At 36.7% G+C, this 27,506-nt stretch overlaps 2 protein-coding genes across 2 annotated transcripts in view; one reads left to right on the forward strand and one right to left on the reverse strand.

The window, feature by feature from the left end:
• ANAPC10 (anaphase promoting complex subunit 10) overlaps positions 1 to 27,506 on the forward strand; it is a 261,204-nt gene that overhangs the window by 171,560 nt on the left and 62,138 nt on the right. The gene's annotated exons all lie outside the window — the stretch shown is intronic.
• The window catches only part of HHIP (hedgehog interacting protein), an 83,097-nt gene continuing 59,188 nt past the window's right edge, over positions 3,598 to 27,506 (reverse strand). The window contains exons 8-13 of the mRNA XM_006906292.1: positions 24,167 to 24,288; positions 21,791 to 21,914; positions 20,736 to 20,866; positions 18,914 to 18,995; positions 6,629 to 6,777; positions 3,598 to 3,870 (exon numbers count right to left, since the gene is read on the reverse strand). Coding sequence (XP_006906354.1) covers positions 3,677 to 3,870; positions 6,629 to 6,777; positions 18,914 to 18,995; positions 20,736 to 20,866; positions 21,791 to 21,914; positions 24,167 to 24,288 — 802 coding nt within the window. The 3' untranslated portion in view covers positions 3,598 to 3,676. The remainder of the gene's footprint in view (positions 3,871 to 6,628; positions 6,778 to 18,913; positions 18,996 to 20,735; positions 20,867 to 21,790; positions 21,915 to 24,166; positions 24,289 to 27,506) is intronic.

Here is a 27,506-nt window from a genome sequence, read left to right on the forward strand (position 1 = left end):
GAGAGAGAGAGAGAGAGAGAGAGAAATACCATAGGTTACATTCTATAGAGATGCTCAGAAACTTTATTGATCAGACTAGACTACAACTGCCTATGGTATGCCTTCTTTTTCCTCTTAAAAATTTGAACTTGGCTTCTCGTTTATGTTTCAAAGCTAAGAAAGTTAGACTAATAAAAGTTTTAATTAATATGTGCTTTAAAAGACCCTAGATGTGGCGTTTAACCTCGTATCTTATACTATTAAGCTTTGTTGTATAGTTTATGATTCAGACAGAAAAACAATATTTAAAAGTAATATATTAAAAATTGTTGGTACATTATTATATAATCGTTTTCAAAGAAATAAATATAGAAGTGCCTGCTTTGAAGTATCTAAATGAAAGAGAATGATTTTCTATTCAGATTGTGTGTATATATTGTATGTGTAGGTTTCTTTGCTCTTTCCTGATGAGATAGTCCATTAATCTGAGAAAACCTCTGAGTATTCTTTGTGATAAAATAAAATGCATCTTTTACAATAGCTACATTGAAACAAAATTCCAAGGAGAAAAGGTATGGATGGAAGCATTTTTTATCATCACTCCGGTTTCTTAAAACTTCCCTTCTTTCCCCTTTAATGATGTGCCAATTCAATTTTCTTCTCATTATCTTATACAGAAAACAAGGTTCTATCAACTAAGACAACAGCTTAGCAGAAGCAGTGGCAGAAAGTTTTTTTCCAACTCTTTATAACTACCATAACGGCATTTCAAATATTCAGCCCTCGAATGGGCAAAGGGGTAACAATATACATTTTTCTACCTTATTCTTTTATCTTTATCTCACACGTCTGCATTCATACCGAGGACGTTTTTCTTCCATCCTGACTGTGTGCTTTATGAAGCAAATAGATGTAGATATTGCTATTTGTGTGATGAAGCAATAACTCTTTCCTATCTTGGACATTTTCATCAATTCCTACCTGCCTCTCATCATGAATCATTTAAGACAATTCTCCAGTCACGTATTTTAAAGATCTACTTGAGAGAAAAGTTAAAAAGATTTTTTTTTGAAATGACCACTGAATTTAAAATATGTAGCCATTAATTAGCCATTGCTATTTACGTCTCTCTCAGGGACAGAAATGACTCTGATAGCCGCTTTCTTTGCTTGGGTGTAATATCCATGGATCTTGCTATCTTCTTTTTAGAAGACTTTGGTCATTTATTCTAATGACTCACAATAGAAGAAGCAATGACACCTGAGGTACATATGTTTTTCGAAGTCATTTGAAACTCTTATTTGGGAAAGGGTTGTATAAAAAAAAATCGGGCATAGTCAATTTAATATAGATATTTTTAAATAAGAGAACTAATGGCAAAATAACACCTTTTCTTTTGGAAAGATTATTTTGGAAGAGATGGAAAGATTAAGGCTGTAAGAAGAAACACTGGATTTTTTAGATTTTGCTGAATATATAGCAGTATCATTGTTTCAGTGAAACTATGAACGGGAGAATGTGTAATAAAACTGCACAATTTGACAGATTTAGACAGCTGGCTCCCTCACAAGAAGTTCACGTTTTGTTAATGTCACCCACGTTGAATAAGGGATGATTAGATGGTAAGGTCCATTTACAAAAATGGTTGTCAGGACATTTTTTTTTTTTTTTAATTGTAAAACTTTCTGTGATGGAATTCAGTAAAAGGGCTATGGAGAGAAAGCAAGGGAGACAAAAGACTGCTATTAACCTACAGATGCAGGCTACTGCAGGGTTCACTGCAAGATTTGTCACACTGTTGGGCCAATGAAGTGTTAGTGTGACTAGAAGGGACCACCCCTTTTCTGGGGTAAGAGGGCAATTTGGTCTCCATGCTCATTTAATCCTGAGACGTCTTTGAATAGACTGTCAATTGAATCTAAATTGTGCAAAATTATGCATGCACTTTTTAATGCAGGCTATTGTTCACCAAGCACTGAACCAAGATTTCTCAACCCATTTCCATTTGGCATGAGGTCACTTGAAACTTAAGTAATCATATATGGAAGACAAGAGCAGTGTACTTAACCAACCTTTCTACATTGTGGTTTCTGTATAAATGCTGACTGTGCTTTAATTGCCAATCTCCGGCTTTAAAACAATAGAGAAATACTAGTTACGAGATTTTATTCTTTTTAGTTGAGGTTCGTATTCCAAAAATAAGGAGCCCGTTTGGAAGGTCAGCCTGTGCTGCATAATCTATACTGCTCTTCAATTTAGATTCCGGAGGAACAGATGTTTACAGGAAGACAACCTACAGTGGGTGCGCGTGTGTCACAGGTAGATGTTTTTTTTCAGTAGTGCAAGGAGGCCTTATAGTTTTGTTATAATCCAATCATGGAGAGCTGGCCTTGAAAACCATTAAGAAAAATGTCTACGAGACTTTTTGCAGTTGTAAGTTAGAACATAGCATTTCTTTCAAAGCCTGAACAGAACATTTACAGATATTTATTCATACACATTCACCAAGGAGGATTTTCATTGAACTCTGAAGGAACATATACATGGAAAGTTATGTTTGGCAAGAATTGTTATATTAAAAACTTGTACAAGTGACAGCTTACATAGCCAGGATTTGTTAAAAACGAGTGAGCTCTTCTCCAGTGAGGTTCGATTGAGTGTGCAATCTGCAACATTCTAATCACATATACTCTGACAGTCTTGCTATGGTGAAAAGCACTTTACAAATGTTTAATGCTGGAATTTTATAAAGATTGGCTGTTTTCTTGCTTTTTCATCCGTCGTTAATGATTACATGTTGGCACAAGGATACATTGCTAGATTAGATCCACAGCACATTAAAGACTGCTCTCTCACGCCCCTTCTTTCCAATTAAGTTGGTGAAAAATGTAACTTTAGTATTTTACAGGACAGGGTAAAGGTGTTTCATCTAGGTGATGTCTATATTATAAAAATAAAATAAAAAATATAAATATGTAACACAAACCCAGTGCCTATTGTTAAATAAAATATACAATAAAAGCAGACCTTTTAGGAAGATTGGTTTTAGAATATGCCGTTATGATTTAATTATAAAACGCTTGAGAACAATCTTGATATTAAGCTAGAGTAACCAGATTTCTCTGCCAATAAAAAGTAAGTGCATAACATTCTGTAATTGGATACATTGATAAAAATGAAGATTACAATTTTATATCAAGTTGCCCATTTATAAATTCATCAGGGAGTTCTGAAACATTCTCACATTATAGTCCTTTAATATAAAAATATTGCCTTTTTTTTATTAGATCCATCAGATTGCACAGTAATGTTTCAAAACTCCATTAAAGTTGACTTTAGTTATTACAGACAGAAAATTCCTGGGAAGTCAAATAATCTCTTCTGGTAATATAAAAATTCCGTTATCAATTTACAATGGAATTTCTGTGTAAATTACTCCACACAAGGAAATATATCTTTTTATAAACCCATCTGTTCTGCAACCACGTGTACAGGGGTTGTGAGTGTGTGTGTGTACGTGTGTATGTGAACAAACATGCCAACATACACACACAGAATCTGCACATTTCTGGAAATTATTATTAAATTAATAAAAGAAAATGAAATCACAGGAGTGTGTAGCAGGATAACAGTCTTTCTTTTTAATGACAGGATAAAAAATAAATGCCCATTGGAAAGGAATATTCAGTCCCAGAAACTATACAATGTAACTTGTTAGATCCAGCAAATAAGATGTCATGTCAATGATCTGATCAAGAATACCTGCCCTGGTCACTCTGCGGATGTTTCTGTCCACTTGTTCACACTGAGGACCAAGATAGCCTTTTTTGCAGAGGCATTTGTTCGGTCTAACACAGACGCCTCCATGACGACATGCTGGCTCACATTTTGCTGAGAGGAAAAAAAAAAGCAATAAAATCACATTCTCATTGCGTGTGTCAGAAACAGCACCAAGTATAAGGCTGACAAATATTTGATGAGTAAGGGAAGGGAGGGAAAACAGGAGGAAGCCGGTCACAAAGTGGTCCAAAGGATGACGAAGACAAGAAGGGAAGAAGGCTCGCAGACCCACAGTGACTTGGGGGCCAGAACTCAGTGGAGAACGGGAGACATTTCCAGAGAAGCACCTACACGGGGAACACTTTCAATCAATCCCTTGCAGAGCCGACTCTTTCAAATGAGTGTTTCAGTTCTTCTGAGTCTGGCTCCACTGGGGCGTTCCAGCAGGGGGCCTCAGCATTCCCACCCTCTGGGCTGGGACCGCGCTGTGGGACGGGCCTGGCCCACGAGAGGGGCCCGGTGGCCCGAGAATCTTTAATGCAACATAAAGGGATAGGCAGTTTTTTATTTTAGTTAGATGGAATGTCCACCACTTAGACTTCTAGGATGCCTCCTCCTCGCTCCCGGGGTTCAGGGGTAGGCGGCATATGTGTCACCTCTGTGCACTGTGGATGCCCTTCCTGGATCAGTGCAGTCAACCAATAAAGGATGTTCTTAAGCAGTCCTTTTTAGGGTTGCTCTACAGCACAGAATCTCTTTATAAAAAGATTTTTACCACCATAATATAGGTGGGAACGTAAAGATTTACAGCTAAAGTGACACAGAGAGAGAAAACTGGGAACATCACTTCATTGTCTTTTACTGACAGGATAAATCTGAGGTGCAGCCCCTTTATGCAGAATCAAATTCTCCCAATACATTTCCTTATAGGTTCAGGGGACAAGGTCATTTTAACCTCTGCAAATGAATTAATCAAAATCTGGGGATCTGTGGTTGACACTTGGAAAGGAAGAACAAGAATAGACTATTTTCTTTTTTAAATTTGTGGGAGATGAATAAACTATGTGAGTATAGGAATAAAGTTCTTGCTTGGGTCAAAAATATCACAAATAAATCACTTTTATAAAATGGTTCTTTCTGGTTTATCTTACATATTCAAATTAGATTGATTTAGTGGAAAGATTAAAGTACTTTATTGAAATAAAACTTCATGTTAACTCAAAGAACGTCTATTTTCATTTATATCACGTTATTATTAATACCTATTATGGTGTCTATATAATGGCATCCATATTCAAAATAATTTGTTTACCCTCAGGTTAAACATACTGTTACTAGAAGGAATTCCATAAGTATTTGTTATCTGGCAGTTTGAGCAGTTACGCAAAATGCAAAGAAAGGAATAAAACAGAATGGACACTATATAAAAGAAGCAGAGAGAATACATATTGTCAGGCATCAAAGGAAGCAGAGGGAAGATATATTATCAGGAATTAGAATATTAGTGCGTTTGAACATTGATTCTCATTGTTTGGTCAACTGAGGAAAAGGGAGACAGACTGTCAATAAAATGTAAGCATTTGTTATAAATAATGTAATTACTTATTTTCTGTTGAGTTTTAATTACTACTGTTTCCTAGATGTGTAACCATAGTATAAGTCAACCATGTAATACTATTAGTGCTGAAGCAATTTAAGCTTAAAATGTATGCTGCATATGTGACTTTAAATGTTGGCTACTTTTTGTCACACAATATATAAAGCAGACAAGTTCTGATTCTAATTGTTTTTGAAGGAAATACATGTTTAGGATAAAGAAAAAGATAACGTTTATGAATTAAGAATAATATTAAAATTTAACTTGGGAATTTTAATATTCATTGGCATAAGATACTTAAATTTTGAAATAGCAGAGATGAGAATATTTTGTAAATAATATGTATATGCTGGTTGCTGAACATGTATTTTTTTTATCCTTATGGCAACCATTTTTCCAGCTTCATTAAGAAATAACTGACATACATCACTGTGTAAGTTTAAAGTGTACAGCATGATTCTTTGATTTTCATAGATTGTGAAATGATTGTCGCAGGAAGTTTAGTTAACATCCATCATCTCATATAGATACAATGAAAAGAGAGGAAAGGAAATTTCTCCTGAAAATGCATTTTCAATATGTACATCTTAGACTCTCTGTGTCTAAATTTATCTGATTTTCTTACTTCACACCAAGTAGAATGTAAACATCATTGCATGTAATTGAGGAACTCTCTAAAGGACAGAATAACCCTGCAATAAACCTCCTTTGCTCTTTCTCTGAACATGGCACACCTAGTTGATAGTTCACGAGGCAGTGGCAAAAAAGATTTTAAAATCTCATGTAGCCTCTAGATAATTGCGTTTCCCCTTTTATTTAATAATACTCACTGAAGAACCCTGTTTTTAGTGCACTGTAGCCAGAGAGCAAGCAGTAAAGTTAGGGAGGGCATTTATAGGGTGTCTGGAAAATGCTGGCACTTGGAGGGGGCTCTGCAAACACGAAGTCATTGGCTGGTGTGAAATCTCAAATGCAGAGCCCATAGAGATGATCTAGCTGATCTAACTGTTTTCAGTTTTTACTTTTTGAAAGGACTCGATTATTTAAAAGTCTCTTATGTTTATGATTAACTTACACATGTGAACTGTCTACATTAAGAAAATGGGAAAGATTACATTTACAAGTTCAGGAGCAGACCGAGCATTAACATCCCTGTAAATAGCTAAATGTTGAACACTAGATAATTCCAAAGGAAATAACTGGTGTGAAGTCCCTGAGTCGCTAAGGACTGTGCCATGCCCAGTCTTTTGCAGGGACAACAGAAATACTAACCGATTCTGCAGAAGTCTCCTTCCCATCCTGGGCTGCAGCAGCACGTTCCCGTGGGAGTACAGTAGCCATTCCGACAGAGCCGGGAGCACTCCGAAGCCAGTGTCTGGGCAGGCTGGACAGCCGCTCTGCATTCCTCAGGCACGAGAGGTCTGCATCAAAGACCACAGTTGAAAGTGTATTTTCATTGAATATCAATATTGGAACGAAATCTAGCGATTTTGTCGCTTACGAAGCATGTCTCTTGCTTTCTAAGCAGACGTTTTTTGTAAGTGACTCAGAAAGATTGACAACTTTCTAAGAATAAAAAAGAGACTCTGGTGAGGAAGCAAAATGGCCAGTCTTGAACCAAAGAGAACATAGTAAACATTGTAAGAAATTTTAACGTAAGAAACTTTAACGTGATCAAAACTCATCGATTAAAAATGTAATTTCGTTATATTGATATTTTACATTTGGTAGCGAAGACTTTCTAGCAATCACAATTTTTAAAATAAAGATGTATAGATATTTTTAAACTTTTTCCTATTTTTAGGAATAGTATCTGAGATAGGTTGCACTTGTTATTGGCATATTGGCAACATCACAAGGCCGAAGGCATTCATCAAAATGAGCTCTTGTCGCCTAAAAAGATGGGAATCTATTTTTATTTCAATTTCACATTTCTTTTGAGATGCTTTTTTCAGACGGATTCTTATTGAAAGGATATCACACTGTGTGTGTGTGTGTGTGTGTGTGTGTGTGTGCCATTGACTCAAAATTTCAACTCTTTGTGCAAAGAATCATATAGATGAAGGTGACTATCTATAAGGACATTTAAATTTTTTTGATTTTGTCCTGCTATGAAGAAAAAGAATGTTACTGGTAGCAAACAGCAACAGAATCTGCCAAGTAAAAAGTCATAGACTTTTTAAAAAATTGCTCTACCATTGCCACTATTTAGACAGGGACCAAGATGTCTTCAGAAGATTTTTATGGTTCTTAACTGGTTTTGAAATAAGAGACTGTCTTTCGAGCTGGGCCGGGCTGCGATCGTAGTCACAACCAGCTACTCACTACCTAAGCTTTGGGAAAAAATGTGCAGTGGTCCTCCTCTCATCAGTCACTGTTACCTGTGCCACAGTGTGGTGAGAACACTCTTTTCAGTTAAGGAATGTAAACAAACCTGTCATCACGGGTCAAATCGCCATCATTAGGATGGCCAAGGCAGTAGGACCCCTTAGTACCATAACAAAGAAGGTGATAATTATAGGTCAAAACCACCACAAGAGGTAAATGATATAGTTTTCTGAAAGAAGCAAATAATTAGGCCCTTTAGATTCAGTTGTCTTCTTATGTCCCTTTGGCATTATGAAAAGCGATAATAATTTTGGGGCCTAACCTCAGGCTGTTTCTACAATGACTCAAAACTATGTTAAAAATATATGGCGACTTCTTTAGTGCTTCTCTCCAGTAAAAGTCCTACTCTAAGTTGAAAGTACTGTGTTTTTCAACCGACATGACAATTCAGAAAAGCCCCTTAAATCTATTGCACTTCTTATTTAAATCTAGAAATGTGAAAGGTCCCCTAAGACATTCCATGGACTGAGCGTGTTTTGACTCAGAAAACATTAACAAATACTTTCCACATGTTTCCCAAAGAAGACTTTCTGGGAGTAAATGCGGGGTGGGAGGAGGTGGAGAAAATGGTAAATGCCAAGGAAAGTGAGGGTATTTTCTTTGCCTTCTTCTCGTTGTTGTTTGATAGCGCAAGTCTGTTCTCTTTCTGCATCATATAAAAAGTTTGTGAGATAATGGTGCCATTTTTGACCACCAGAAGAGCCATTTTTCAGTGGCCATGAAGTTCTTCTGAGTCATAGGCTAAGATCAGTTACTAAATGGCATTCAATAAACAAGTGTTCCAATTTTACTGGTAACTGAAATTCTGTTTATCCAATTCTACTTGTTAGTCACTTGTTTGCCCTCTTTCTCACTCATTCAAGAAAAGAGATCCAGAAGTAGAATATGTCAAAATATATTACATGTGACACAAAAATCTGCAGGCACATAGCTCACGTCCTACTTGACAATTTGGTTGATGCCTGAGCAGATAAATCTAAAGAGGCGAAGACACCATTTACATCAGGAATGTAGGTGATAAAAACAAACAAACATGACAAACAAACATGACAAACAGAGACTCATGGACACATACTGTGGATTAGTGGTTACCAGAGGGAAAGGGGGAGGGGAGTTGATAGCTGTAAAACGGGTCAAATATTCAAATATTCAAATATTCAACTTTGGGTAGTGAACACACAATGCAATATAGATAAGACATACTGTTGAATTGTACACTTGAAACTTATTTGATCTTATCAATCAATGTAACCCCAATAATATTTTATAAAATAAATACATAAATAGCAACAGTAAAAAAAAAAAAAAGAATGTAGGCGGCTCCAGGTAAACAACCACCACCAGAAGAGGTTGCCTGTTTAAGGCGAAGCGTGGGGCGTTGATTCACGCACACTGGAGGAAGGGATGAGGACATGACAATGAGGGTCCAGCACCGAAGTGCAGTTCTTCAGGGTGGACATCTGACCAGTTAGGTGCTTTGACTGTTATTCACCAAACCCTCAAATATGTGGAAACTCAGATTGTTGGGGGGAATTCTAAGTTGTTGTGTTGGGGGGTTTTTTTGGCCTAAGATTTAGTAAACACTTACCTATTGGTAGATGGAATTATTTCATATTTTGGCTTGTTTGCCTTAGCTTATGTAAGACTGTGGCTGTCATATATAAACATTAGGATTCCCTTAAGTTTTTATTTAAATACTTAGGAAAATAATCTTTTTTTTTCTTTTATGAAGTTAACAACTAACATTCCTCACTTATCATGTCCAATAAATTCTCTCCCTCTCTTTCAAACTCTTATTCTATTGGAGATCCTTGAACATTAATATTACATAAAACATAGCCATCTCTTATAGGACTTCACTTAAGGACTGGGTTATCCTATCTCCTTTTCACTTCCCAATCGAAACTAAAGCTTTCTGAGGGCAAAAGCTACATATTCAGTCCTCTTCAAGTCCAGTCATTTACTCAGGCAGGTACTGTGCTCTTCATGGGAATAAGACATAAACAAAACAGGGTCCTGATCCTCATGGAGACACCATGGAAAAGACAAACGTGCAAAACCAAAAGAATAATTCAGTGCGATCTTTGTCATTATATAGGTGCAAGTGAAGTAACATAGGAATATAGATGAGGGGGCAATTAGTTTAGAATTGAAAGATGTTATAGAAAGATGACATTTAAGCCACCAAAGTATTTTATCTCCTTTAACTACTTATATTCATAGCAACGAAGACAATACTATATAGGTATTCAATAAGTTTTTGTTAAATTGAATCGAATGCATATAGTAGAAACTTTTCAAATACTTTTTCTGGAATGTAAACTCCACGAAGACAAATATTTCCCTTTCTTCTCTGTTGTCTCTCCAGGACCTAGAAGACTGTAATAGTACATGGAAGATGCTTATTAAAAACCTACTGAATGAATGAATGAATGAAATTAATAAGAATATGGGATTTTAAGAGTGTTTCTTTTCCATGCTATTGAGTGCAGATAGTAAGAACATATGGACTAATTAGGGGAGGGATATTAAAATCTAATTGCTATACTTTTATTTCATAAGCATAAAACTAAAACACTATATTTATATTGCCTAAATTAACTCAAGTCTTATAGAATTCTTCTAAGGCATGGTTAAATTCATTGTAAAAGAAGCATTTTTACACTCTAATGATAGTAAATAAATAACAGGCTAAGAAGTAAGCATGACATAAAGAGATATGCTTGTTTTTTCCATCTGGGAGTTAACTCAATGTATTAAAATTCATTTTTCTGGTAATATATTGTGTAAAGTCTGATAAAGATTTTTGATGAGCCAACCTATCCCCCTCCGCTCACACTTTGTTCTGATGCCATTTCTTCCATTGAAAAGAATAGGGTTCCTTTACATGAAATGAGGAAAAAGGGAAATAAAACAAGTAAATTTGAACTTTGTTATTACTGGTCACCTTCAAATAAACCATCGTATGTATACATAATTACTACATATATACACACTTAGATGGGATCTAAACAAAAATCTAGAATTATTTTAGTCTGGATAATTTTCTTTAGTTTAGGCATTCACTAAATTCTTCTTGCTCATGTTTTCGGTGTCAGTTTACCCATGAGGAAGAGAATTTTGGATTCCACTTGTCTTATGACAACATGTAGCCCTTTAAAAGTAGCTAGTAAAACGGTAATAAATTACACAAATCCAATTTGGCTATCAGGAATCTTATACATTCATAATACACATTCCAGGTAGGAGAACAGAGGAAATGAAATCTTTTCTGTGTAACCATACAATATTGGTCTCATTGGGACTTCATGGCAGAATAGATGGCAATACACATTTCCTAACAGTATTTTTTAAGTACGATTTGAAGTATACCAAAAAAATTGAATGTTTTATGAGCCACTGCATTCATTTCATTCGTAAGGAATGCCTCCTTGACATTATATTATATGTAGTCTGCAGAAAAATCTTTCTATATATGCCCTGAGTGAGTAACCCTGATTTTGGAGTCAGGGGAAAGATTACTTAAATTCATGAATAACTCTGAATTTATACACATTATGTGCTAATTTTTTTTTATTTGCACTGTACATATCTAGAACTCTAATTTAGGCTGGGTAAGACCAATGTTATGTCTTATTTCCAGCCAGTGTCTCGAACTACTGCATTTCTCTGTTCTAAAATGTGCCAAAACATGGAGCTGGGCCTTGTTTTCTCTGTGACCGATGTTGTCTTCATTTTGAGGTCTTCGATTTAAATGCTGAGCATATGCTCACTTAGAAATAGCATTGACTGGCTTTAATACCTGGGCAGTTTGGGCCTGAGGAGGCACTAAACTCGAAGGGGACAGAGGTGTGGTGATTCGGTGAAGTGAGCCATGGGTTTAGCTGCCTAGTGCTAAAATGATTACTAGAATTTTCTCAAATATCCACTAAATTTTGTTCTATGGTTAAAGATACAACCATAATAAATGCAAGTAATGGAGCCACTTAACAGTTTTCAGTAATTTCATATTCAACTTTATCCTCATGAGACAGGGCCAGTTTTGTTGTTCTCAAATTAAAGGATCAGAACATGTACAGAATTTAAATGGCTTTCACACAGCTAGTCACCATGGCTTGGAACTCTTTCCTAGCTCAGAGTTCTTTACTCTCAACTGGTCCCCTTACCTTAGGAAAAAGGGAGAAAGGCACCCATATTTCAAGCCCTGTTAATCTATCCCAACACCACTATCACACCACACAGGTTTCTAAAAGGGTGTGTGGATCTCCTTCGTTCAACTTTATCAGGTTAACTCAATGTATGTATTTCCACGGTAAAGTTAGGAAATGAAGTTATCTATTTCATTAAAGGGCAAACTTAGGAGAAATGATGATTGAAACTAGATGATAACGTCATTTGCTTTTAGAAAAAAAAGTCCAATTTTATTAGATTGCCTTATATATTTGTTGTATTATGTTTGCAATGTCCTAAATTCAGAGACTGGTCTACTATAATTATTAGTGGTGAATATAGAAATATAGGCCTTTCCACTTTAATTCATTGTACATGTCCCCAAAAAATCTGTACTCTATAAAATGACATATTCGAAGTAATAGAACTTATGGGTAAAATAGTGTTGAGGCAGATCCCTGAAGACCGATGTGACTTTGTATAACTACAGCACAAGGGAAAACAAAACTTGGTACCTTGGGAGAGAGTCTGGGCAACCCAGTGAGCAGCTAGGCAGTAGAGTAGCTGGAGGCTGCTGCCTCAGGGAAGATTAGAAACACAAAGATGGTGATGGAAAGGAAGCTTTGAACGCTAGGGAAGCGCTACCTGCAGGGAGCCATGCAAGGCTGTAGGAATGCCTTTGGGGTGGGGGCGGGGAACCAAGCATAGGCCCTTATTTTCATTTTAACACTCAACTGAGAAGGTTCCTTCTAAGGCTTGTTCCTTTTCTTATAGTTTTTGCTATACTTGCTTGAAAAGCTACCTAATTGCCATGTTATACAGTCATCATCCTCTTTTATATGTGAATTAATTGGTGTTAAAAAAAAAATCACACATTAGCAGAATAGACGAGGCCAAATCACAGTATTTTACCCACCTCAGTACACATAGCCTTCTGGACCATTAATTCAGCAACGTGTATAATGTCTGGCACAACTTTCTTGTCTGAAAGTGTTCTCTCAGGTCATGTTATTTACATTTTTGATAATGTGTGCAATCTCCCAATTTAGGTAAAAATTAGCTCTTAGAGGATGGGACTAAGTTCTTATTTATATTCTCCTTCCATAGCACAGAATATAATATCTTGAACACAGGAAACATGCAAAAGATACTTGTAGGCTGAGTGAATCTCCTGATTTAATCATAAAAGTATAATTGTACTTACTTTGATATGATAAATAAAAACTAAAAGATTAAGATACAATTAAAAAAACAATGCCATCGCTTCCCAATGTAAAGAAAGAAATACATTTTGTTCGGAATTTTATGTCCAAAATCAATTTTTTTAACTTATAAACCATAATTGATAAAAATTTTAGACACTAAATAAGAAATGTCCGGGAAAACAGGCATTTTAAATAACACTTTCATTACAATATAATTTAAAAGACAAAGTATTTTTCTTTTTAAAATCATCTAAAAGATCTTTTTCCCACTTATAAAGCTGTAGACTTACTAGTGTTTTAACTTTATTTTTAAGGGGAAATTTTTAAATATCACCAAGTGCTTTAAAGGAGAATTAAAGATTTGAAACAAGTTTCTGTCCTTTAAAAGAATACAGAAATGTCAGTTTAAATTCTCTTTGAAGACTATTGGGGTGACACATTTTCAAATTTTCATGTTATACTTTTTGATTCATTTGTCAGTGTTGACAAAAACAAGTCAATTAAAGAGATTTTTTAACATGACTAAAATGGATTAGTTTTTAAAAAATGATGCTAAGATGCAGTTTTTTTCATTAAGAAGCACATATTCCTCTAGAAAACACTTTTTTTACAAATGTACGTGGCTATTTTATGAAAGATTAAATCTGCCTTTATCTCAAGCACTGCATTACCTGATGATACACTGCCTCGCAATAAAAGTATTAGATATTCAGAAGGTCTAATACTGTCAGACTTCTACCACTGTCGGGGAGGAGGGAGCGGGGAGACATGGGGATTAAACAGAAGGGCTTCGAAGAGTTTTTGACTCTTAACAAATGAGTCTCATTTCAAAAATACATTCTTCACTATTCATATACTTCCTTTATGTCTTTTTAACAAATGCCATTTATAAGTGGCAATTCAATCAATTTTCATGGCAATCTGTACAATTACTGTAGGAACTGATATTGCAACATTCAAATTTGAGTGCTTAAGAGAGATTATAATTAGTATAAAGCAGAAAATTCCTTTGAAGGCTGTGATCATGTCACATCTCCAGGAAATAGATATACATATAAGACTTATATAAGCATTTTATAACATAGCCCTTAGATTAAAAAATTTTTCATACATTTTTATATAATATTTATTATTTATTTTGAAATAGACTACTCAAGTATGTTTAAGTGTGTCTACACACATAAACATATGCAAATCTTGGTAAAGTATGAAAAAATTCCAGTTATGCTTAGGCCATTACCATATATTATGTATGCATGCTCATCCATTCATTTGAAGTTTTGACTTTGATCTCATCTCATTCTTTTGTAATACATCTTTAAAACTTTAAAATGTCAGGTGCTGCCTGGCAGCTCAGAACTGATTTTTTAGTTAACAAGTGATCGTGTACCACAACATAAAATATAGTACATTAAGAATAAAATAAAAGCTGGCAGATAAGTACATATCCATTTTTAGTTATTGGATATATTAAAAAATAAAAATAGCAAAAATGTGGAACGTGCTTCCTTGTCTTTTAGTCTTCAAATCTGCTATGCTGAATGGATTTTTATAGGGCATATACTTGTTCATGACCTCTAGTGTTAAGAAATTCTGTCATGTTTGAAAACTGGTCCCTAGTGGAGCCTGTGTCCCTGTTAATAGCTGAAAGGTCAATGGAGCTGCTAAACAGTTTGCATTACTGTCAGGGTGGCCATGAAAACACCGCCTGCAGCAAGAGGACTTGGCAGCTGGGTCAACAGGCACGGTGGGGATTTATCAACCTAGGGGGCCGCTTGCATGAAACTTTGGCTGATGAATTGGGATGAGGCGAGCTTATCGGGCTAAAGCCTCTGTGTGATGCATGACTTTCTTTAGGATGGCAGAACCGCCTGCCGGCTCCCTGAGACATATGCAAAGGATAAATAGAACTCATTTCCTCTTACCAAGTGATTTTTTTTTTTTTAAGCACTCTTCAGCATCCAGTATAATAAGGAGTAAGATGAAGATATTAAGAAAATAAATAAATAAACAAAGGGCAGGGAGTGGGGCCATCAAGGGAGCAGTATCGAGGAGGCAGAAAGAGCAGTTTTGATATTGGTCACATAGGAGTTTGGGGTACATACAGCATTTCTGTAAAATGACTTCTTGAGCCTGGAATTCGCATTGTTAATTTATAGACCTCGTAAGGGAATAGTCCATAAGCCTTGGTTGGGTAACAGATAAGCAGTATGTTAAAATACAGTAAGACCGGGCACATAGTAGTTAAAGCAACATGATTAAGAATAATTTTGTTTTACAAATTCCTGGAGAAATAACCCGGAAACATTTCAGAATCAATAAAAGGGTTATTTGGTTTAAGTTCATCTGAAACAAAAATGAAATAATCTTTGTCAAAAGTGTGAAAAAATTTGTGTTCTATCACAATCAAGTTAATAATTCTATTAGAATAAGTTAATAATTCTATTAGAATTCTTTAGTTTCCATTCCCCAGGAGCATGTTTGATTGTGAAAAGATTTAATACAGAACAAGAAACCAAGACATGTCTTACACATTCAAAAACTAGGTGTGAAGAGCTCGTTAAAGCTCCAAGGACACCTTTACCCCACTTGTGGAACTGAGAAACCTTAGAAGTTGAAAGATAGAGCACCTGAAAATAATTCTTGACTACATGGAACGAACACCAATGATACTAAAGAATGTAATATGTTTTAAATATACCATTTAATTATCTTCGTAGCACTCTGCACAAAGAAGCAGGGCAGAATGGTCATCGGCACTTTAAACCAGACCAAGGTGCACACTGTGCTGCAAGAGCCGAATGCAGGTTCCCACACCAAGGAAGATTCAGAGGCAAGACGGACCACCTCCCTGTCCTACCAGGATGAACTTGCTCCTAGTCTTGCTATGTACTTAGCAGGTGGCACTGCTAAGTGACACTAAAATAATTGCCCAGCTTAGTGCTCATTGTATCGGAATCTGTTTTTCTGGAACTGCTGGCCGAAGGAGCTGCCCAGAGAGGCCATGCAGAACCCAGCACTAGAGACTTTTGGGGACCCAGTGAGCTGGCCCAGCAAGCTGGATGACTGGTATTGTCTGATCCTAATGCCGTTCTACCATGAGATGTGATGACATTCCTGAGGTGTGTGCAGTGTCCTCACATGGAGGCAAAATTCATCCCTTTGTCGCTTTTTTCATAAATAACTGGAGTTCTAGTTAAGGCTTAGAGAAACCTGCTTGTATTCTTATTTAATTTTTTAAAAATAACGGTCTTTGATTTTTGTAACGGATATCTCGCCATCCTTTTCTGAGAGGGATGCCACTGTAGATGATTTGAAACTTACGTAAATGATTACGTAACATATAGCCTCAGACCAAACTGTCTTTTCTGACCGAGGTGGTAAAGCTGGCACCTTGCCTTCTTTTGCCAAAATGACTTAAGAATATTGTAGACGATTTCTAAACTCCCTCATCTTTCTTAAATGTAAAAACAGAAAAACCATAAATCCTATGGTGAGGAAGAAAGTAACTTTTATGACATCTAATATAGAATATAAGAAGTTTATAAGTTGTCATGAGTCTCTTCCAGGGCCAGGAGTCCATTGGTGTTTGAAAGTTATTCTGAAAACATCATTCTAACAAATTTGAGGCTCTTCTACAAGAATACCTAGGTTAATACCATTAACCTAGGATTTTAATTTGAGGTAGATATTCGATATAACAAGAAATGTCTGTATATTGTTTCGTTTTTTTTTTTTTCAGTTGATGAGGCTCTTTCTTTAATTTCTCCCTCAAAAGTTTTAGAAAAACAGTTCTGCTTTAAAGCAGACACCCTGAACACTGCGAGGCCAGTAATTAGCCTGTGTTTCCAAAATAATCCCGCTCACATACACGAACACTTCTACTTATATAGAAACTCAGCTCATCTAGGGAGAAATACTATAATAATAAACATTGGCATCCAAATCCAAACAGCATGAGGCTCCCAACACATGTTTATGAAAACATTTGTTTTCTTATAGTCAGTCTAATTTTGGAATTTATGCCTCAGACTGGGTACAAGGATAATCACTTTGGACTCTGTCACTCCCCCCCACCTTCTGAAAATCAAACACACATCTTAACCCTGGCCCCACACATGACACAACTCACCAGAAACAGGCACCATAATGAGAAGTCAGGCCTTTCAGGTATGTCACTCTGAGACCACCCTACTAGAAGAGGCCCTAAGATCACAAAGCCAAGGTCCCTTATGGCAACCCTGGTAATTAGACACTAATAATGGGTTGAAGGTGTAAAATTCACCTCAATGCACCACCAACAGACTAAACAATCCAGATGAGAGAAGGGTTTTTGTGAGGAGGAGGGAGAATTAATTATAATATACCAGGAAGCTTGCAAAAGCACATCAACTTTGACAAACATAACGGAATAGCAATGACTATTTTGAAACGAATGGCATTAGATCAGAGCGAGATCCTTTGCCCTCGTTATGAATCTTTAGAATGCTGCTATTTTATGAATTGACACTAGTCAGTCACTGAAGCATCTGATATTTTTTTCATTCATTACTTCGCTTTTCACAAAGAGAACATTGATTTCACGCTCAGGGAGGAAAAGAACCCCTCTAGTTTATAGATGGGTACTTCCCTTTTGCGAAAGAAAATGTGTACTGTAACACAGAGAAGGAATGCTATCATCGCGTTATAGATGAGTATCTGTGATCCTGCAGAGAGACCATTTAGCATTGTTTCTTCTTCTTTTTATTTCTCAATAACAATGTCAACTTTTATTTTTCTCAGAAAAGACAGTAAAAGAACAAGAATCTCCATTTTGTTAGTCAGTGACTTTTGCAGAAAAACATACAGTTTACAAGTCGCAAATGATATTTTCAAATGGAGCTAAATTATTACTTTCAGTAAACTTTTCAGATTACAAGAATTCACTCTTCTAAAAAAGGCTTGAAATTCAGAAATTTAAATTTGCAAATGGGCTGATGAAGGTAAGTTAGTACAGAAAGAATCTGGAATTCACAGCACGGTATAGCTAGAGTCTGACAACTATTGGTGTTTAACAGTAGTGGCTGTGAGATTGCTTAGGTTCAGGAACAGATGTTTCTGAACTTATGATTAATATCTATTCAATAGTATATAATTTTAGCAGTTTCTGATAGTCCCAATTTAATCCATGAAGTTAACAACTGACTAATTATGATTCGAGGTAATTTGAATGTTGTGTGTGGGTTGAAGTCGTGACGGGTGGGTGGAGAGGAGCGGGGGAGGGATAAATAGGCTCTTCAAAGGATTAAAATTCAAATCTTCCTTCGGCTGAGGTGAATAACAAAACACTTTTTCAGTTTTCATTTGTTTAGTCACAGAGGCTTACGTGAGAGACTCAGATCTTGAACTGCCCAAATAATTTATCCTGATTACCTAACAAAAATCATATTAAGCAGCTGCAATGGCTGCCAGCATGTTTCTAGTTTGCTCGAAAGAAAAGGGGGTTTTATCGTTTCCACAACGAGAGCCGAAGCCACTGCCTCACACATCCGGGTCCTAGTCTGGCATTTCACTGAGGACCCTGGTAACAGCAAGGATGATGTGAATGTGTGATCGAAATAAGGCTTCTAAAATTCAGTGTGGTCTGGTCTAGTCCTCACAGACTGTTCCTCCCAGGACAGCACTATGGACCACAGGGCTGAAGCATTCCTCTTTCTTGGTTACTAATTGCAATTTGCCTATCACTAATTTGAATGCACTACAATAACATGGAGAAGAATATTTCTTGACTGAAGGGAATGTAAAAAAAACTCACCTTTTGGGATCTACAATTTTGTAGAGTTTTCCATTGTGAGTCTGAGTCATACTTTTACTACTCGATAGAATGTAAACTTCACCTATGAAGAGAGAAATACAATAAGTTAATTCATAGCATTACAAGGCCTTACTTCCTCTTATTGCTTAGCAGATTTTTATATATGCAGTACATGTATTTGCATGTATGTATGTATGTATGTGTATACATATGTGCATGTATGTATATATGTGTGTGTGTATACACACATATATTATCAGGAAGATCACTTGCCTAGAGATTATGACAGAGTTTCACATGTCTACCTGCATCTAGATTTTGCTCACTTCTCTCCATATCCCACTATGCTCCAGTGCAAGCAGATAGTAATCTCTCTCCTGGATTATGGCAATAGCCTCCTCACTGATCTCCCTGCTTCTATCCTTGTCCTTCCATGTTTCCTCTCAACATACTAGCCACAGTGATTCTTTTAAAGGGAGTTACATCATATAAATTGGATCATACTCTTTTGTTTCAATACCCTCCAATGGCTTCTAATCTCTCTCAAAGCAAAGGTAGTTTAAGTCCTGACAGTGAGCTGTGTTGTTCCGCCTTATGCTCTGACCTCGTTGGCAATGCTTTGCCCTCTTGTTCACTCCTTTCTAGCCTCACTGGCCTCTTGGCTTTGAACACACGAGAGGCAAGTTCTTGGGACAGGCCACAGGCCCCCGCTGTCCCGGGCTCCTCCTGTCAGGCTCTTCCCTCGGTCCCTACCTCAGCCCTTGTTCTAGGTACTTTCTCAGGCTCCTGCCTTTCAGCATGTTGCTGCTAGATTCACTTGTTTCACTCCTTCAAGTCTGTGTTTATGTATCATCTTTTTTGACTATACCATTTGAAATTGCACTTGTCCTAGCCCCTAGCAATTTCTATCCCTCTTCACAACTAGACTTTTCTCCTCAGTGTATATTACCAATTGACATACACTATATATATATATAGTGTATGAAGAGAGTGTATTCTGACTTTGATGGGAAACACAGAGTGTATTCTGACTTTGATGGGAAACACAGCTCTTCTTTCTTAATACTGAGAAATTCATTTCTGAAGCTGAAGGAGTGTAGTAGTAATTGTCTGCATATCATTCTTTAAAGGGAGCCATTATGAAAGTGACGTTTATCTCTGAAATTTAGATTTAGTAGCATTTCCACTCTGATCGCATTCCAGTTTCAATTTCTTTTTGCTTGTTAAGATGTGTACATTTTGATAATATACCAAGAAATAAATTGTTATGTTATCCCATAGACCATCAATATAAATAATTTCCATTTTGTTGAAAAACAAATCTAAAAACTCAGATTATCTTGTACAAATTCCACGCCCTGTTGGGCAAAAAATTTAAAAATTAGGAAATAGAGGATAAGGTGAAATTCAGATTGCGACACATTTTTCATTTATTCCAAAAGACGTGGATAAGTGGAAAGGTTTTCAGATCGAGAATATAAACGAATGCCTCAGATGCATCAAAAATATCAGTAGACATTTAAATTTTTCCCTCTATTCAGGACTCAAAAATTCACTTTTGTTGCTGCCTCCCATTTTCCTCCCTTGGTTTTACTTTTATATTTCCAGAGTGGAAATAAGATGTAAAAACCACCAGAGAAAGGTTATTAGAAAAGAATGCGTAACTGGACCATCTCAAATCTGTTTAGCAGGTAGTCTTTGCCACAGGTTACATTTCCAACACATAGAGGATGAGGTGGTTATACTCGTTCTTCAGGGCAGAGCAAGGCCTCTTGGGCAAAGGAGTGGGAATGGAACTTAATAGAAATAGTTTGTACAGTACCTAATTCGTCTTCTCCGAATCCCAATATGTGACCTGAAAAGTAACCTCTACAAGAACCGCTGCTGGCGAGACAGAGTGGTTTTTCCTGCCACTGCTTGGTCACTGGACTTTGCTGGAGAGTTAAGAAATTCCTACAACACAAACATACCATAAACGTACAATGAAGACATGCCTTTGCTTAAAAAATACAATCAGATGTTTAACATAAAACTCAATAAGTAATTGTTGTGCCATAGACCTGGCTTCTAAAGGGAAAAATATTATAACCCCATAATGTGTGTGAATACTGTGGAATTCTCATGTGGGGAAAAAGTACTTAAAGATAAGATTTTGTTTGGTGGGGGGCACTAAGAGTACCTGAGCATGAGAAAAGCCCTCCCCTTCATCCAGAGAATGATACTTCCTCTCCAGGACTAGACTCCATGCTGTGCTATTAATCAGAGAGAGGGACAGGGGGAAGATCACGGGGTCAGTATACTTTTCTAGTTTCTTGTAGCGACCAAGCACGTCAGCTCTGCCAGATGTCTGAATGCCAGCAACTTGGGAAACAAGTTTCTTAATTTTGGTGTCATCACAGAGCTTCTTAAAAATATCCACGGTATGACTTTAGGCTAAAATTTAATTTGGTAGTATTCCTACCAATAGAGACAAATGTCCTCAAAGTATCACAAAAGCAAGAATTCTGAGCCTTCGATAAGTTTTAAAATATTTATAAACTCATGTAAAACAATAGTTTCCAAATTACTCATTATCATAGGAAATTTATGTTAAGGATGAAGGGAAAAGCCTAAATAATACGAATAATCCTTCTAAAGACTTCTCTGCACTTATAAGAATTATTTTAGGAACTTGATCAAGTCTGTTCAAAAAGCATCTCATAGGAAGTTCTTTGATTAAACCACAGTATATAGTGGAACTAAAAGTAAATAATATTTACGTGTGTCCCAGACCTAATCCCCCCAAAGAGACAATCATTTGAGTACTTTGTGGCCATTTGCCCACTAATCAATGGATATGTCATCTGAAATATCAAATCGTGGTATGAGAAAACCTACCCATTACGGTCCCCGAACACGTAGCTTCCATACAGTCTTTCGGACTGGCAGCCTCGGTAAACAAATCCGCCAACCACCGGACCGTTACTGAATGGTTTGAACTCTAAAAGTGATGGCTCACTTTCTGGAAAGAAATAAACATAGCATTAGATCAAATGAAACATGTTTTCATAAAGTAAAGGTAACGTAGGCCAAGCAACAATTATTACAGTAATTTACATTAACTCTGAAGTATGTTCCACGATGCACAAGACAGATCCTTGCTATAGAGATTTAGTGAAAATAATTACACCTTTCACTTAATTTGTATACATTTAAAGGGCTTCCATGTGCAGCTTAATGAAATGGGGATGCTCTGAAATGCTGCTTTTCAATGAAATTAGAATCTGGATATTTTGCAAATCATGGTTATTTACTTTAGAACCAAAATATTTTTTAAAATACTAATTTTTTTTAATATTGGATTTTTAAATAAATAGATGCTTCTGTATATATTTATTAGTAAATTGAGCCCGACCGCTGTCAAGTTATATAAAATGTTTAAAAGTTCACACTTTGATGAAAATAATAGTTTAGTACATACAATGCCTTTAAAACCACTGTCGTACATTTAAAACAATGTCCTTAGTGAAGTAATATCTTCATCTAGCATATTTTAATAGTGCTCTTCACAGAGATGTGTGTTAACAAAGTCTATTGCAGCCACTCCTTTTGATGCACATGTATATAGACGTGAATCGCAATCGTTCCACGCATATCATTATACACTTGAATATGCATATGCTAATGGTGATGGGAAAGATCTAAAGCCGGTGACACATTAATCTGAAACCTACTTATTACCTATTAAGTACATTATGTACTTAATGTCAAATAAGTCACCATCAGCAGGCAGTATTTTCGGCAAAAGTTTTGTGGAAAGACAAATTTTAAAGCCTTCCTCCTACATGTGCTTACGGTGAATATGGTGTTATAGAAGTAGAAAACATGGGATTTAAATAACCAGTACCCCGAGAGGCAGCATAATAGAATGACTGAGGTCGTGAACTCTGGAGTCAGGCTGCCTGGGTTCAAATCCAGGCCCTGACCCTTCATGTTGTGTGATAATTAACCTTTCTATGTCTCAGTTTCTTCTTCTGGACAATGTGGCCAATAGTAGTGCCTGTCACATAGGGTCGTGCTGTGAATGAAATAAGTGAACTTCTTGAAGGGCTTACTATCAGGGCCGACAAGAAATAAACACTGTGGGTGTGGTTATTTGTTTTGTTTTGTATTATCTGTTTTATTGAGGTATACTTGAGAAAACGGTAAGATATTTAAAGTGTACATCATGATAATTCGATATACATATACATTATGAAAAGATTGTGTGGCTGTGTTTTTAATACATAAATGTAGGGCTGCCAATATTAAAACCAGTTTCAGCTGAATCCCAATTCATGTGCTTGTAGAATTTAGTTTAATCTACAAATTTAGCTGGAATGCCATCACGCTAGTGACTCATTAGATATTTTTTTTCCAAACCACATTATTCTTTGGTTTGGCTTTTATAAGATGCACACACACACACATACATTAATACCTGGAAAAAAAAATAAAGAAAAATAACTAAATACCGCATGAACTAACACAGCTGCTCCATTTCTGGCACTAAATAAATACCTGTATTGAATGAGTAAATAGAAGAAGCAATCAATTTAATAATCTTAATCTACTATATTCCCTGAATCATAATAACATTTGATATATTGCTTCCTCCGAGAGGAATAAATATTAAAACATTGAAAATGCTAAGTATCTTTGACTTTATTATTATCCAGCTTTATATTTTATATGTATCTCTAAAATACTCTAGTAATCACGTTATTAAAAATAATGTCTAAACATCCCATTTCCATGGCTTGAGTAAATAATATGTTTTTATAAGGCTATTACTTTGTTTTCTCTAAAATAAATACATTAAACATTACATTCTTATTTGAAACACTTATAATTGCTAAGGCCAGCATGTTGGGTATTGAGAAGTTTCTTATCTTTAACACTTGCCTTTTTTCCTCCTGTATATATGTTATCCGTTATATATTAAATAAATAGAAGTTATTCATGTTGATTCTCAGATGAGCAAAATATAAACTGCTAACTTTTTAAAGGTCCATTAAATTTTTTGGACCTACAGAGCACCCCAAGAAACCTCAAGGGTTTAAGAGTCACTGGACCTTTAAAAGGTGAGCAATTTACTTCCTCACCATTGGTAGGCCAGTATTTTTATGCTTTCCCAATGCTCCTTTTGCAGAAATCCTTTTTCTCTTCAATTAATACACTAAAATAAAATAAAACCCAAACTAAAGCAAATTCAACAAATTATACTCTACTCACCATAATCTTTTCCCTTTATTATCTGTAGGATTCTGGCTGATGATCTGTTCTTTCCATTGGAGTCTGAACAAAGTATTGTTAAATTGATGTTTATATCAGTGGGATGTCGATCCACAGCACACCTGCATAACAAAAGGGGGACCCATGAATTCTTGGATGTGGTCTTCCCAGCTCAGACTAGAGACTCCCAACAGGGGAACCCTTTGTGGGCTGAAAAGGATCCGATGGGCTATTTAGTTTGGATCCTCCAGAAAAGACGGAAGGAAACATCCTGATGTGTTTGTTGACCCAGCGGAAGCTTAATGCTCTATGGAGAATATTTCTCAATTTTTCTTGCTATCTCCCTCCATTATAAATGTGCACTCTGACTTAAAACACTTGTTAGTCTGTCGTTCAGCGATATCACATGCATAACAAGCTGGTAAAGTATAAGAATAAGAATCAGCATCAACCCACATCTGCAACACACTATTAGTTATGTTATTAGTTTAGTGTGTCTTACATGGAGTCAGTTCATTCTAAAGCTCAGGCTACTGTCACGTAGGAAAATGTACGCTCCAATTAAGGGAATAAAATAAAATAAAATAAAATAAAGCTGGTCCCACAGCCATTGAGATCCATTACATTGACTCCGTCTTCATGTTCTGGGGCCAGAATTTTTCTGTGATTTAAGTGACTCACTGTAAACTCCATGAGGACAGGAGCCACTTCCAGCTCCTCTATCTCTGTGTTTCTGTTGCCTGGTTCAAACCTGGGACTATGAAAGGGGCTCACTCTTTGTTGAATGTTTAAGTCAGTGAGGGGCTGGGCATGAGGAGTTCGAGTTGGGGGAAGAGTCGCGTTGAATAATATAATCGTGAATATAATACAGCGTTGCAGTATTTTTAGTTTTCTCAAACTCAGCACTATTGACACTTTGGGCCAGACACATCTCTGGGTGGGGGTACTGTCCTGAGGACTGCAGGATATTTGCATTTCTGGCGTCTACCTGCTAGATGTGAACAGCGTGAGCTCTTCCTCCCAAGTTCTGAAAACCAGAAATGTTTCTAGACATTGCCAGATTGCCCTGTTGAGAATCTATGTTTTAGGCCACAAAATATATGAATGATTTAAAAATCAAACAAAACCCTTGGGGGCAATTAAATAAATTAAAAAATGAAACAATCTGAGAGTAGGTTCTGAGTCTTAAGCAACATAAGAGTCATATATAGCAATTATTTAAACAACAACACAACAAAAATTGTTGCCTCCAAGCGATCCCACTCACAATAGGGAAACTGTAAGCCTGCCGCCAAAGACGGGTTAGTTGTTTTGTGGCAACAGTGCCTTTATTGTCCTCTTTAATTTAATGATTCACAGAATACAATGCCCGGCAGGAATCATGACACAGACATGCTGCCACTTAAGGTGGAACTAAATCTGTACAGGGTGAGAAAATTTTTCTGGATTGCCTGTCTTTTTAAGATGAAGAAACTATGACCAAAAAAAAAAAAAGGTTTGACCTGTTTCTAAGAAGAAAGGGCAAATCTGGAAGGAAAGGCCAGGTCTCCCAAAGGTTGAATTGCTGGGGGCCATGAGGTCTAGCCCTGGCCGAATGCTAGGTCCACTGAGAACCACTTGACCTTTCCTTCTAACCTTTTGTTTCTTATGTAAAAAAGAAGCTTGACAGTGAAATTTCTCTGTATGATACTATAGAAGTAGATAGATGTTATTATTATACATTTGTCCAAACCCATAGAATCTACAACACCAAGAGTGAACTCTAATGTAAGCGACGGACTTTGGGTGATGATGATGTGTCAGTGTGGGTTCATAAGTGACACAGATGGGCCACTCTGGTGGGGGTTATCGAGTGTGGGGAAGGCTATACATGTGTGGCGGCAGGGGGTGTATGCGAGAGCTCTGTACTTCCCACTTGATTTTGTTGTGAGCTTAAGACTGCTCTAAAAAAATTAAAAAAAAAAAAAAAAAGAGGTGGGAGGGGCAGGTCTAACTCCAGTTACCTGAGTACTGCTGAGAGGCAGAAATGAGATCATGTGCATAAGGTACTTAGCTCAGCACTCTGTGCCAAGGTGCTTAATGAAAGTCAGCTTTACGTTTAGCCAATAATTATTTCAGTTTCCTTTCTGCTTTATTCATTCTTCCTCTGCTTAAGATAGTCTCGGAAGAAAGCGTTCCTTCAGCCCTCTGTCCGGGAGGAGGTAGGACCCACTCACAGCTCAGGCTCCTGCTCACCCAAGGTCCGTAAAGCGCCCCCGCCCTGTCCTTGTGTGTTCACCTGAGGGTCCAGGCCCCCCAGGAAGGTCGCATGAAAGTGCCAGTGGGATTGTGGTAACTCAGGCCGCTTGACTTCACAGTGCTGCTTTGTGGTGGTATCTGTGAGTTGTGAGCTCTAGGAGTGGAATGTGACAGTTTCCTCCACATCCTGAACCTACCTCAAGTATTCCCTGTCGCATGGATTTTAAGATCTGCTGAGATGCCAAAAAGGAAATGAACTGTAGTGTTGGGCTTTGATGGAGGGGACACGAAGGGCATGAGGGACTGTAAAAATAAAAAGTTCGAAAAATACTCACCTTGCACACAGTGAACACTCAATAAATATTAAATAGCAATAATACTTTAGCTAGTGAATGAATGAATGCAGCCAGAGATATCCATCCCTTAGTCTGACTAGCAGACCACAGGCTGGATGAAGCTTTCATCACAGAATTGCTATATTATAACACTTCACAGCTGTTTTGAGTGTACCCCAAATTTCTCACTCTACATACTTCGTACTGTTCTTTTCTTTATGGTTCGTTATAGTAAGTAGTCGATATGAATTCCTTTAGTATTTGTAATTTTTTTTTTAAGGAAAAGGATGTCAACATTTAGTCAATCCCTTACAAATTGATATTGTATCATATAGATTAAGTGAAGCTATGAGACCAAGAATTATAATTTGTTGAAAATCGACCAGGGGTGTCAGACACTCTATTTCATGCTTTACTTTATAGATATGTATTTAATCATTACAGACCCCTGGCAAGGTAGCTATTACCAACCCCATCTAATCTGTAAGGAAAGTATTATTTAGAGGGGTTTAAGGAGAGAAATTAAAAGGTTTATTATCTCTCTGATTATTTAGATTGAAGTCTGAATCATCATACTAGTCCAACAGTGCAACAGTGTTTATCTAGTAATAGCCCTCCAAAACTTGAAGGCAATTTTTCTCCACGAACTTGTCCTTTTCTACACCTAATCTGCTTTCTAAATCTGCTTCATGCATTCCTAGACGACAGCACTACACACCGGCTCGGATAGTGAGCCGGTGAGATTCGAGAGGCACAGCTTTGCACTC

Source organism: Pteropus alecto, unplaced genomic scaffold, assembly GCF_000325575.1.
Source record: "Pteropus alecto unplaced genomic scaffold, ASM32557v1 scaffold50, whole genome shotgun sequence".
Classification (NCBI taxonomy): Eukaryota; Metazoa; Chordata; class Mammalia; order Chiroptera; family Pteropodidae; genus Pteropus; species Pteropus alecto.